Source organism: Fonticula alba (genome assembly GCF_000388065.1).
Source record: "Fonticula alba strain ATCC 38817 unplaced genomic scaffold supercont2.3, whole genome shotgun sequence".
In the NCBI taxonomy this organism is placed as follows: domain Eukaryota; order Rotosphaerida; family Fonticulaceae; genus Fonticula; species Fonticula alba.
In genome coordinates this window covers 1,902,167-1,913,474 of record NW_009242973.1, presented here as the reverse complement: position 1 = coordinate 1,913,474, position 11,308 = coordinate 1,902,167, and the positions used below count along the sequence as shown (strand labels likewise).

Genomic DNA, 11,308 nt, shown 5'->3' with positions numbered 1-11,308 from the left:
CCCCCCCCTTGGCTGCATTCTGCCCCCGCCCCGCCCATCGGTGGTCGATGCTCACCATATCCTGCATACCTGCCCCTCGCCGGCCCTCCACCACCCAGGCGACCGTATCGATCTGAAGGAGATCTGCCCCAGCCCGCATGACGTGACCTCCCTGCTGAAGCTGTATCTCCGCGAGTTGCCCGAGCCGCTATTCACCTTCGAGCTTTATGACTGCTTCATGGCAGCCAACGGTGCGCCTCCCAGTGTCTGCCCTTCGTGACATCCTCCCTTGCCTGTACTCACATGGCTCCGTCTTTTTTTTCTCTCTCTCCCTCCTCCCCTTATTTGCCACACACGCCCCACGCAGAGATTTCCGACGTGCCAACCCGTCTGGATTGTCTGCGCAAAATCATCACCTACCTGCCGCCCGGCAACTACACGCTGATCCTCTTCCTGATCAAATTCCTGCGGATCGTTGCTCTGCTGGAGGACAGCAACAAAATGGGCCCCAACAACCTCTCAGCGGTCTTCGCACCGAACCTGCTCCGCAGCGAGTCCGAGCAGGATCCCAGCGGCGACATGAGTGGCTTTGACATCAAGGGCACACAGCACGCGTCCGAGATCATGTACTCGCTGTTGGTGGATTTCGATCACATTTTCCCGGTGCGCCCCCCCCCCCCCCCCTCCCCCTCCCCCTCCGTCCGCCCTTTCAGCCTCCCGCACACATTGCTGCACGCCATGGCGCCCCCTTCACGCCTGTATCCTCCCATGTACCTCCTCCTGTCCCTGTGTGGAGGATCCAAGCCCTGACTCTTGCATGTGTGTTGTCCTCTTTTCGTCGTCTCGTCGTCCCCCTTCGTCTCTCGCTCCCGTCCCTCTCGCTCCCGTCCCTCCCCTTATCCATACTGCTTTGCAGGATGGCGGGTCCGTTCATTTCGATTTCGAATACATTGCCGGCGGCGTTGAGCCTCCGCCCTCGATCCAGGTGGACCCGGTGGTGGACGTCGGCCTGGCAGCGACCGAAGATCTGACCGCGGTGGTGGATCCGTGGATGATTGAGCGTGCCGAGGCCGATGGTCTGGCAGACTTCGGTGCCCTGTCGCTGCAGGCCGGCGACCCGGCAGGGGCCGCGGGCAGCGGCTACACCACTGACTACGTGCCCTCCCCTTCGGAGTCGGTTCTCTCGGACCAGAGCCACTGCTCCGTGGCCACGGTGGCCACGACGACGGGCGGCAGCGGCGGCGGCGGCGGCGGCGGGTCTCTGACGGACACCGAGTCGCCGGATGGCTTCGCCTCTGGGCCTGGCCCGGCCGGCTCCTCCTCGGCCGGGGGGCCCGCGCCCAATGGACCATCGTCCTTCAGCCGGCTGAAGCACCGCGCCAACAACATCAAGCAGCAGCTGTCCCGCAGCATGAAGGGCAACATGCAGCACCCATCGCAGCAGCAGCAGCAGCAACATCATCATGGTGGCAGCGGTGGGGCCCTGGCTGGCCACCACTCGGCGCCGCATATTTCCTCGCCGCTGACCACCGGGGCCCTTGCCCCGGAGTACGGCACCGAGGGGGACAACGACGAGGGCGATGAGGACGATGCGCTGCTGTGCCAGCAGCAGTCCCAACAGCCGTTGGCCCTGGATGGCCATACGGCGGCCATTTCCCCGTGTGATTACTCGCTGGCCGACCGCTGGTCGGCGGCCAGCCCGGCAGGAGGAGGGGGGGACCCGCAGCCGGCCGCGTCGGCTCTCGCCGGGGCAAACAGCACCGCCGCTTCGCCGCCCCCGCCCTCTCGCCCGACCGGCGCATCATCGCCCGCCAAGTCCTTCTCCATTTCGGCCCCCTCGCCGACGCGGACATTCGGCGGCCCCGGTAGCGGTGCATCCCCCTCTCCCCACCACCATCATTCCCCCCCCTCGGCTGTGTGTTTGCTGCTCTCTCCTGCCCCCCCCTCCCCCCCTCTCTCTTCTCTCCTCCCTTCTCTCCCCGTCAAAGGCCGCCTTCGCCCTCCGCCTCCCTTCCCCCTCTTCCTGGCCCCTGACCTGTGATTAACTCGCCCCCCCTCGCCTGTGACCCCATGTAGGGCACTCTGCCATCTAAGCAGCGGGTGCCGCGGCCGGCCACGATGGCCGGTGCGCCTGACCCGGGGGCCGGGCCATACCCCGGGCGGCCGGCTGGTCTGGGTGCCGGGCCGCAAGTGTCTGACACGTATCCTGGCCGGCGTGGCGCACAGCACCCTTCCAGTGGTGTTGACTTCACTGGCTCCGGGAGGGCTCCTTCACATTTCCGTCATTCCTTCGCTCCCGGTGGCGGGGCAGCCGCCACGGCTGGCACCTCCCCGGCGGGCAGCCTGCCTTCCAGTACCACGGGCACGAGCGCGGCCACTCCCTTCTCCTACTCCCTGCAGTCCGGGCCCGTGGTGTCCACCCTCGCCATCGACCCGGTGACCTTCCTCAACTCCGGCTCCACGGACTCCATTGACCGGATCTCCTCCATCCCGGCGGCCACGCTGGACTCGTCGGCCACATCGGCCTACTTGGCGGTTGTCCCGCAGGCGGGCGATCTTACACTGGGCATGGGCGGTATCGGGGGCGCCGGCGCGGGCAGCGGCACTGGTCGTGGCCGCGATGGCAGCCCGGATCCCGGGTCCTTCTCGCCGGCCCTGCTAAACATCAACACCGGGGCCCTGCGCCGGAGTGCCGGTGGTCTCCCCGGCATGGACCCCGGGGCCGGGGGCGTGTCAGCCCCTCCGGCCCGGCGGCGTCCCTCGCAAATCATCCGCCTCTCGGGGGAGCTATTTGCCGATGCCTCGAGCTCGCCACCCCCATCGAGCACCTCCTTTGCTCGCTTGGCTCCGACCCCGCCCTCTGCCAGCTATGACGTCTGGTGCCAGACCGCGGCGGCGGCCGACGCCCGGCGGAGGCATGGACAGCAGCCAGGGCAGGTGGCCTCGCGTGCCGGGAGTCCCGACCTGGCGGCCGCCGTATCGGCAGCCGCCTCGGCCGCTTCGACTGCCCCGGCTTCGGCCACTTCATCGGCCGTGGGCTCGCCCTCGCTCGGGAGCGGGGGCGCTGCCGGTGGCGCGGAGTTCGGCGAGGGCCTTCCGGATGCCGGCGACTCGGATGTGAGCCTGCGCCCGGTGGCCCCCTCCAACGGCCCGCACGTCCGGCCAATGTCCTTGTTCGATCCGCCTGTGGTGGAGGCCCGGCCGGCGGACATCCGCCAGCTGGCCAACGAGATCAATGCCCTGTCGGGTCGGGTCCCCGGCAGCGGGGCTACTTCTCCCGTGGCCACCGCCGCCGCCGCTGCCGCCGCCGGTGGGGAATCGGCGTCCTCCTCTTCCTCGTCCTTCGCGCTGCCTCCGCGGTCGGCTCGCGGTAGCACCTTTGCTGCGCCGCCTGTGTCGGGTGCCCGCGGTCCCGCCTTCGCCACCTCGTCGCCATTTGCCACGGCCGCCGAGGAATCCACGCCAGCCTTCGGGGCGGCCCCCCCACCACCCGGTTCCCACCGTCGTACGTGCACTTTCATGTCGTGCTTGTGGCTTCGCCTGTCCCCCCCCCCCGATCCCCCCCTTCGCGCCTGCCCTTGCCCTCTCAACCATGGCCTCACACGTGCGTCCAGATTCCAAGCCCAACCTTCATATTTCCACCTCCTGGGACACTGGGGCTCGGCCCGGCGCGGGCCGTCCCGATCACGACCCGGCCCACTTGCCGCTCGAATCGCCGGCCATCATCCAAGAGCCCAACACCCGGCCCAGTGTCTTCCTCAAATCCTTTAGCTCCTTCAACCCGGCGCCCCCTCCGCCCGTGGCGCCGGCCGCGGTCAAGCCCCGGCGGCAGACCCGGTCGAGTGTCGTGTTGCAGGCCCGTGCCTTTGAGGATATTGCTGCGCGCAACCAAATGCCAGCACACGGACCGCCGGCCCCGCCGCCGGCTGCCCTCACCGGCCGGCATCCGCCCGCTGCCGCTCCCGGCAGCACCGGCGGCCATAGACTGTAGCTACGCGTGCGCGTGCGCGTGCGCGTGCGCGTGCGCGTGCGCGTGCGCGTGCGCGTGGCCGGCCCCGGGCCCGCAGCACCTTCGCCCATCTTTCTCTCCCCCCTCCCCCCCCCCCTTCCACGCCTTCCCTTGCTCCCAGCCCCGTCTACACCTTGCCCTGTTTGCTTCATCCCTCCCTGCCCCCCCCCCCCCTCTCTCTCTCTCTCTCTCCCTGCGGCGTTGCGCGTTTACATGTGCCCCATCCCCGAGGAGAAGGTAGAAATCCCGGGGGCCGAGTGCAAATGGACATGCGAGTGTTCGCGCTCTTTTTCAAGGACAGTATATTTTCGTGTATGCATATTTGTATGTGCATCCATTTGGGCATGGAGATGTCTACACATGTGTGTGTGTGTGTGCGCACGTGCACGATCGAGGGAGAGAGGATCGGAGAGAAGAGGGGGGGGGGGGGGGCCGGCCAGCCATCGTATCGTGGTGGGGAGGGGAAAGGTCCATTCACCTAGGGATGGGTGTGGGCCAGTTCGGGCGGACGCGAGGTGGCTCCCGCCGCCCGAATTGAAAGACCGAGCCGAGTCTTCAGTCGCGCTCGAAATACAGGACCAGCTCGCAGGGGCGCGCGTGGGGGAAAAGGTCCACACCACGGGCCAGCACTGGGCGGAACGGCTTGCCAGGGTGGCGGTTGGTCGTGGCGCGGCAAAGGCTGGGGCGAAAGTGAGACACAGAGGAAGGCAGGAGGGGAGGGGGGAGAGAGAGGGAGAGAGAAAGGAGAGTTAGACACATGGGCTCAAAGGTGACTGACAGGGGCCCGGAAACAGGGAGAAGTGAAAGAGTGGGGCAGCTGCGGAGCAAAAGGAGACGCACTCGACGAAGTTCTGCATGGCCTGGTTGGCATCGCAGGAGATGAACACCAGACGCTTCAGGTGGGCCGAAGTGCGCAGGGCGCGAACAACGTTTTGGGCTGCGGGCGAGTGTTCCATGTTCGAAGAAGGAGGCCCGACGGGTGGAGGGGTTGTGAACGCGGGCGTGTGTGTGTGTGTGTGTGTGTAGATGGGAGGCACGTGAGCAGCACGAAAAAAGAGGGGGGAGACCGGGCGAAGACAAGAGCGCCACACGTACAGACGCCACGACGGGGGGGATCCAGGATGGCGACCGCGTCCTCGTTCGGGTCCAAAGACTCCAGGACCTGATCCATGCACTTCTCGACACCATTGCAAATGTACGAGCAGTTGGTGATGGCTATGTGTGTGTGTGTGTGTGTGTACAGGGTGGATGCGATGAGTGGGGGAGCGGCAATGAGACATCGGAAGGAGGAGCTGACGGCGCGTCGGGCGACAAAGGCACAAGGCTGCTGACGCACAGTTGAGCGAGGCGTTGAACTTGGCATCCTCGATAGCCTGCGGCACGATCTCGATGCCGATGACACGCTTGGCCTTCTTGGCCATGGAGATGCCGATGGTGCCAGTGCCACAGCAGACATCCAGCAGAACGGTCTCATTGCCGTCGCGCAGGCCGGCCAGCTCGGCGGCGTACGAGTACAGCAGTTCCGTGGCCCCGATGTTCACCTGGAAGAAGGACCAGGGCGAGACGCGGAACCTACGTGGGGGATGAGAAGGGCGCCACGGTCAGACGGGATGTCCACTCGCCTGTCGCATCGTCGCCCCGCCCCTCATGAGAGGCGGCACCGATGACCACAGCGGCGGGGCAAAGAAGGAAGGAGACAGGCGGAGAAGGCACCCACACAAGGGGCGGAAAAAAGCAAAAGGCAAGGTGGACACCCCACGTACTTGAGATCATAGAGCTGCTCGTAGATGTGGGGATCGGCCGCATTGCCGATCAGAGTCCGCACCGGGGCATTGGTGAAGGCGTTGGACAGGCCGGCCTCCTGCTGCCAGAGGAGCAGCACATCCTTGGGGATGCGCTCCTGGCGGATGGCCTCCTCGAAGACGGCCTTCAGCCCGTCAGCCTGGGCCGCCAGGACCTCGGCGCTGTGCTGCTGCGGGTGCACCTGCACCACGACCATCATGGACTTGGACACCGTCTCGCGCACCATGGCCAAACGCCAGAAGCCAGACTGCTCCAGGCGATCGTAGCAGGGGAAGGGAGTGCGGCGCTCGGTGGTGACGGCGGCCTCGGCCGGCTCGGCCGACTCAGCAGCCTCAGAGGTGGTCTCGACAGCGGCAGCCGCCTCGGCCGGCTCAACCGGGTCGACAGCCATCTCAGCGGTCTCCGCGTGCATGCGATCCACATGCTCCTGCAGCAGGGCGGCCACGCTCTTCATGCTGTCCGACACGTGGGGGCACTGCTGCGGGCTCTCGATGAAGGCCTTGCCCTCCTTGAAGAGGCCGAGCAGGAAGCCGACGGTCGGCTTGCCGGCCGGCGAATAGCCGAAGGAGAACTCGCACTTGTTCCGGTAGCCATCGGTCACCGGCGAGCGAATGGTCGGCTCCAGCTTGCACAAGAGGTCGCTTTGGCTGCGCCGGGTGTCAGAAGTTTCGAAGAGAAGCATGCCCGAAAAAGAGAGAAGAAGAGGCGCAGCAAAAGACACGGAAGGGTGGAGGTGACTCCCCAGGCGGGCAGGCGCCCGAGGGGGTGGCGGTGGGATCCCCCCCCCCTTCCTCCCACACGCACGCATGCACGCACGCACGCACGCATGCACGCACGCACGCACGCACGCACGCATGCACGCACGCACGCACGCATGCACGCACGCACGCACGCACGCACGCATGCACGCACGCACGCATGCATGCACGCATGCACACACACACGCACGCATGCACACACGCACGCACGCACGCACGCATGCACAGGCACCCGCCCACCCACCCACCCACCCATCCACCACCACGCGGCCATACACACAGGCGGAAAAGACAAAGGCCGGCAATCAGCCAGGAGCGTACTTGTCCAGCCACACCGGGGCCGTGCCGCTGTACGTGTCGACCAGCTTCTTGCGCGCCTCCTGGAGAATGGTCTTGATGGTGTCGGTCTTCTGCTGGATCTGCTCATCATAGGGGAGACGCCACAGGGGGGTCACCTGGTCGTTGAGGCGCTCGTGCGCCGGCAGGTCGGACTCGGTGTACTCCGCGCGCAGGGTCTGGTGGCGGTCCTTGTGCTCCTGGACATCGACCTCCGACTGGTCACGGAACCGGGCCACCAGGGGCCTCGAGCGGAAGTTCATCGTATTGATCTTCTCGTGCATCTCGGTGATGTTGGCCCCGGGCTGGGGTTTTTTTTTTCCCCACCACAGATTTCCGGCGGGCCGCGCCCAGAGCAGACATAAGTGTCAGACAAGCCCACCCACCCACCCACCCACCCACACCCACACCCACACACGGCGGCCGCTAGGACAGGGCCCTGAAGGGACGAAAGCAGGGGAGGGCCAAACGCACCGGGAAATTGATGTTGAAGGCGGAGTTACGCGGGAAGTACCGGATGCCGGTCACCTGGATGCCGCTCTGCTCGAAGAACTTGCGCACATTCTTGCTGCTCGGGAAGCGGAAGCCGGTGACATGCAGCGAATTGTTCATGTGCACGGCCGGGTCGAAGGCCTTGGTGGCCTTGCGCGCACGGGTGGTGGCACGGGGACCGGCGATCTCGGGGGCAGCAGCGGCAGCGGCAGCGGCAGCGGCGGTGGTGGTGGTCGCGGCGGCGGCCGCGTCGGCGACGGCGACGGTGCCGGCGACAGTGGCCGTCTCGGCGGCGATGTCACCCGGCGGGGGGCTGGACTGCTTGACCATGGTATCGAGAGGGAGGGGCGCCGAGGCGGAGGATAGGGCGCGAGCGGCGACGGCGAGGGGGCGGGTCCGGCTGAGGGGGGCGAATCGGCCAGCCAGCTGGAACATAGGCAGGAGGCGGGGGAAGCGGCGCAAGGAGGGGGGAGGAGAGAGAGACCGGGCAGGATCGTCCAACGGTCGGGGATGCCGCATGCTCTGGCCGAACCGGGCCCGGGCCTTGCTGGCCCTTCGGTTAGTTCCCCGCGTCAGATCGATCCACGCCCCGTTCGCCTCCCAGGGCGCCGGGGCGTGCGTGCGTGAGTGTGGGCAGATGCGGGCAACCACCCCCCCCCCCCCCCCCCCCCCCCCCCCCCCCCCCCCCCCCCCCCCCCCCCCCCCCCCCCCCCCCCCCCCCCCCCCCCCCCCCCCCCCCCCCCCCCCCCCCGCCTCCCACCCCACCCCACCCTTGAGGATCGTCGTGGGTGCCGCACGCGCGCCTTCCCGCACGCGCCCCCGCGTCCTGGTGCCATCACCGGGCACGCGGAAGTGCGAAGGGCGCGCGAGGCCAGGGCGCGGGCCCCGGCCGACGAGAGGCGCGCGTGCGTTGGCGCACAGGCGACGCGTGGTCGCGAATGCCAATCCATCGTCCTCCGCGTGACTTCAGGACCACGGGTACACCCGGCCCAACACCGGTGGCGAGACCACGCCAACCGGGAGCTATTATGGATTGCTTTTTCTATTTTGTCCCTCACACAGGGCCACCGGCATCCTCGCCCGGGTCCGGCTGGCTATTCATCTCGGCCCGGCTGGACTCCAATTGGGCAAACTACACCCCCGCCCGAGCAGGGACAGGCAGGAAGGAAGGGAGGAGCACGTCAGTAAGCAGCATGTGGCAAGGCACCAGGCCCACCCGAGGGGAGGGCCGAATGGGGGCACATCGGCGAGCGCATACCTCGCTGATCAGGGACTCCAGCTGTGTGGCGCGCGAGCGCTCTTCCCGCAGAGCGGAGGCCAGTTTGGCGTTCATGGCCGCCAGATCGGACGTGTGCATGGCTTCGGCAGCCAGCCGGTGGATGTGCCCCTCGAAGGCGGCTCGCGCGCTGGCGGCATCCGCCTCGAATCGAGGGTCCGCGTAGATGCCAGCCGTCAGAGGGTCGACCCCGGGCGCCGGGGCACCGGGCCGTTGATCGGGCCGAGCCCCGGGCGGCGAGAGGGAGCCGTAGGCGGCGCTCGGTGTGTAGGGCGGGGTGGCCGGCGTGTAGGGCGGGGTGGCCGGCGTGTAAGATGGCCCACCTGAGGGGTAGGGACCCCCGATGCCCGGAGCATAGGGCAGCACGCCCGGGGCGGTGGCATATGCGGCCCCCGGCCACCCGTAGCCCGGATGCCCGGGGTACATGTGGGGATAGGCCGAATAGGCAGGATGTGGCAAGGGAGCCTGGACCGGGAGGGCCGGTGGCGGCGGCGGCGGCGGCGGTGGCGGCGGCGGTGTCGTGATGTGCGCCGGGGCCGGCGCCAAGGGACTGGACCCGGCGCTGCCAGGCCGGCTGAAAAAGGCCTTGGTTGCCAGCCAGGAAACCAGACGATCCTCGCGCGAAATCGAACAGTGAATAGCCACGGCGGCAGGCTGGCCGTTGGCAAAGAGGGAAGAAGGGACCATGGTCGAGGAATGTCTGGGGTGAGTCCACAAGGCAGGGCGTGTGTGTGTGTGTGGAAGAGGGGGGACGTCTCAGACCCAGCAGCGTACCTGGCCGTTGGCGGCGAGCAACGGCTCGGCCGAGGCAACGCCCAGCAGCGGGACCCAAGTACGGAAGTCGGCGGCCAGGCGTCCAGTTCCCGGGGTCCCGGGGTCAACGAAGGGGCCGAGTGGCGGCGGCGAGGCGGCCGCCGACGCGGCAAAGCACCCCAACAGGGGAGCCAACGAGGAGGCCGCTCGCGCGAGGCACTGGCCGGTTTCCCCATCCAGCATGTCCACCTCCAGCAGGTGGTCCACCAGCGATAGGACTCCCGGAGGACAGGCAGGCGCCTCGGCCACCGGTCGGCCACCGGCCGCGAGGCTAGCTAGCTGCTGTGGGCTCGACAGGACCCGGAGGAAAACGCGCTTCGGCGGGAAGACCGAGTATCCGTCGGCGGCGCTCGGCGAACCGCCGGAGGGGCCGGCGGCCGCTGTCCCACCAGCCACCGGGAATTGCCCGGTGGAGATGCGAACATCGGCCCCGGTCAGGCGAAGCACGCGCAGACGGGCCGGTGCTCGCGCTGCACCGGGGTCGGTGTCCGGGCCGGCGGTGCCCATGCCGGGCCCCGAGTCCGGGCTCCCGGCGGCCGCCGAGAGATTTCGCGCCCCAACAATCGCCAAGGACAGCACATAGACCACCGGCTGCCGGAGCCAACTGGCGCCGCCGTCAGCCGGGGAGGCGGCGGTCATCGGGAGGGTGTCCAAAGGGAGAAGAAGGCAGGGGATCGGGGGGTAGGGCGGGAGGCAGGCGAGGGGGACAGGAGACAAGAGCGAGGGGATAGGTGTGTGTGTGTGTGTGTGTGTGTGTGTGTGTGTGTGTGTGTGTGTGTGCGCGCGTGCGTGCGCGCGCAAATGTGTATGGAGGCGGGGCTGGGCGGGTGCAGGCGAGCAGGCATGATCGAAGGCGGAGCGTGTGGACGCTGCGCGCGGCTCACACGGGGCTGGCATCAATCTCCCCGCGGCCGGGGCTCGCTTGGCGCGGGGCACAGGAGAGACAGAGAGAGGGGATCTTGCTCCCAGTCTGTCCTACATCGGAAAAAATGCGGCCGCGCCGGGGGGCGAAAGTAACGATCGGGCGTGGCCGGATGGTTGGCATGTCGCGATGCCGCGCGCGCGCGCCCGTCCCACCGTCGTCCAGTCTGGTGGCCGGCGTGCTGGGCGCGATCGGGGCGTTTGACATGCATTGGGGCTGGGAAGGGGGGGGGGGGGGGGGTGCAAAAATGAAAAAGGTGGCCCTGCCGGCCGCGGATCGGCCCCAGGCCGCCGGGGCATGCAGCAACACCCCCCCCCCCCCCCTCTTGCTCCGCCCTTTCCCCGCATACCTCACCCCCCTCGTCCACTCCTCGGAGGCGACAACCGGATGACTTCCAGATCGGCGGCAACCGCGCGCCGGGTCGCGCTGCTGGCTCTCGGCAGCCGCATCGCCTCCCTGGGCCTGCTGGTGCTGCCGCGGCTTCTGCTTCGGCTTGACCCGGACGACACATCCACCGCCCTGGCCCTGGGCATCGGCATGAACTCTGGCGAAGATAACCCGTGCGTGGCTGCCCCCCCCCCCCCTCCCTCTCTCCCCCTCCTCGCCTTTTCCCCCACTGTGCCCGGTGCGACGGCCCCGCCGGCCTGCCTCTTGGCTGACCACGCGCTTCATCAGGGCCCCACTGCATGTGCGCGCGGCCGAGGCCCTCATCCGCTGGGATGCCATTCACATGCATGCGATCGCCGCCGGTACGCCGGCTCTGGACCGGTGGGCCTGGTGGGAGCCAGTCCCCGGCGGCTGGGCCGACTGGGGCCACACCTTCGAGCAGCAGCATGCCTTCTTCCCTGGTCTGCCTGCGGCCGCCCGCGCCATCGCCTTCGGCTGGGGTGCGTGCGCACCTACATAACCCCCCCCCCCCC

The 11,308-nt window shown here is 68.2% G+C and overlaps 4 protein-coding genes across 4 annotated transcripts in view; 2 read left to right on the top strand and 2 right to left on the bottom strand.

The window, feature by feature from the left end:
- Nucleotides 1-4,089, top strand: part of H696_02191 (hypothetical protein) — a gene marked incomplete at its 5' end in the record, with an annotated part of 4,750 nt that extends 661 nt beyond the window's left edge. The window contains 5 exons of the mRNA XM_009496089.1: nt 99-230; nt 347-642; nt 896-1,894; nt 2,056-3,484; nt 3,594-4,089. Coding sequence (XP_009494364.1) covers nt 99-230; nt 347-642; nt 896-1,894; nt 2,056-3,484; nt 3,594-3,970 — 3,233 coding nt within the window. The 3' untranslated portion in view covers nt 3,971-4,089. The remainder of the gene's footprint in view (nt 1-98; nt 231-346; nt 643-895; nt 1,895-2,055; nt 3,485-3,593) is intronic.
- A 321-nt stretch (nt 4,090-4,410) lies between these two features.
- Nucleotides 4,411-7,879, bottom strand: H696_02190 (hypothetical protein). The gene is made up of 7 exons (XM_009496088.1): nt 7,360-7,879; nt 6,871-7,190; nt 5,752-6,438; nt 5,325-5,560; nt 5,084-5,203; nt 4,829-4,925; nt 4,411-4,667 (listed from the first exon to the last, which is right to left on the bottom strand). Exons 1-7 carry the CDS (start codon nt 7,810-7,812, stop codon nt 4,544-4,546), a joined length of 2,037 nt encoding a protein of 678 aa, XP_009494363.1. The 5' UTR covers nt 7,813-7,879; the 3' UTR covers nt 4,411-4,543.
- Nucleotides 7,880-8,403: 524 nt separating this feature from the next.
- On the bottom strand, nt 8,404-10,195 carry H696_02189 (hypothetical protein). Its single transcript, XM_009496087.1, has 3 exons — nt 9,428-10,195; nt 8,636-9,307; nt 8,404-8,509 (listed from the first exon to the last, which is right to left on the bottom strand). The coding sequence occupies exons 1-3, from the start codon at nt 10,103-10,105 to the stop codon at nt 8,432-8,434; spliced, it is 1,428 nt and encodes a 475-aa protein (XP_009494362.1). The 5' UTR covers nt 10,106-10,195; the 3' UTR covers nt 8,404-8,431.
- A 515-nt stretch (nt 10,196-10,710) lies between these two features.
- The window catches only part of H696_02188 (hypothetical protein), a 2,818-nt gene continuing 2,220 nt past the window's right edge, over nt 10,711-11,308 (top strand). The window contains exons 1-2 of the mRNA XM_009496086.1: nt 10,711-10,948; nt 11,064-11,275. Of these exons, the coding sequence (XP_009494361.1) occupies nt 10,776-10,948; nt 11,064-11,275 (385 nt within the window). The 5' untranslated portion in view covers nt 10,711-10,775. The remainder of the gene's footprint in view (nt 10,949-11,063; nt 11,276-11,308) is intronic.

Bases quoted from the DNA above. Each gene is read 5' to 3' on its own strand.
- H696_02190 (XM_009496088.1), bottom strand. From the start codon at position 7,812: ATGTTCCAGCTGGCTGGCCGATTCGCCCCCCTCAGCCGGACCCGCCCC. The intron at 7,191-7,359 runs GTGCGTTTGGCC...AAAAAACCCCAG, and splicing joins CCTTCAACATCAATTTCCCG to CCCGGGGCCAACATCACCGA. The intron at 6,439-6,870 runs GTACGCTCCTGG...CACCCGGCGCAG, and splicing joins GCCCCGGTGTGGCTGGACAA to CCAAAGCGACCTCTTGTGCA.
- H696_02189 (XM_009496087.1), bottom strand. From the start codon at position 10,105: ATGACCGCCGCCTCCCCGGCTGACGGCGGCGCCAGTTGGCTCCGGCAG. The intron at 9,308-9,427 runs GTACGCTGCTGG...GCCAACGGCCAG, and splicing joins TGCTCGCCGCCAACGGCCAG to CCTGCCGCCGTGGCTATTCA. The intron at 8,510-8,635 runs GTATGCGCTCGC...GCGGGGGTGTAG, and splicing joins TGGAGTCCCTGATCAGCGAG to TTTGCCCAATTGGAGTCCAG.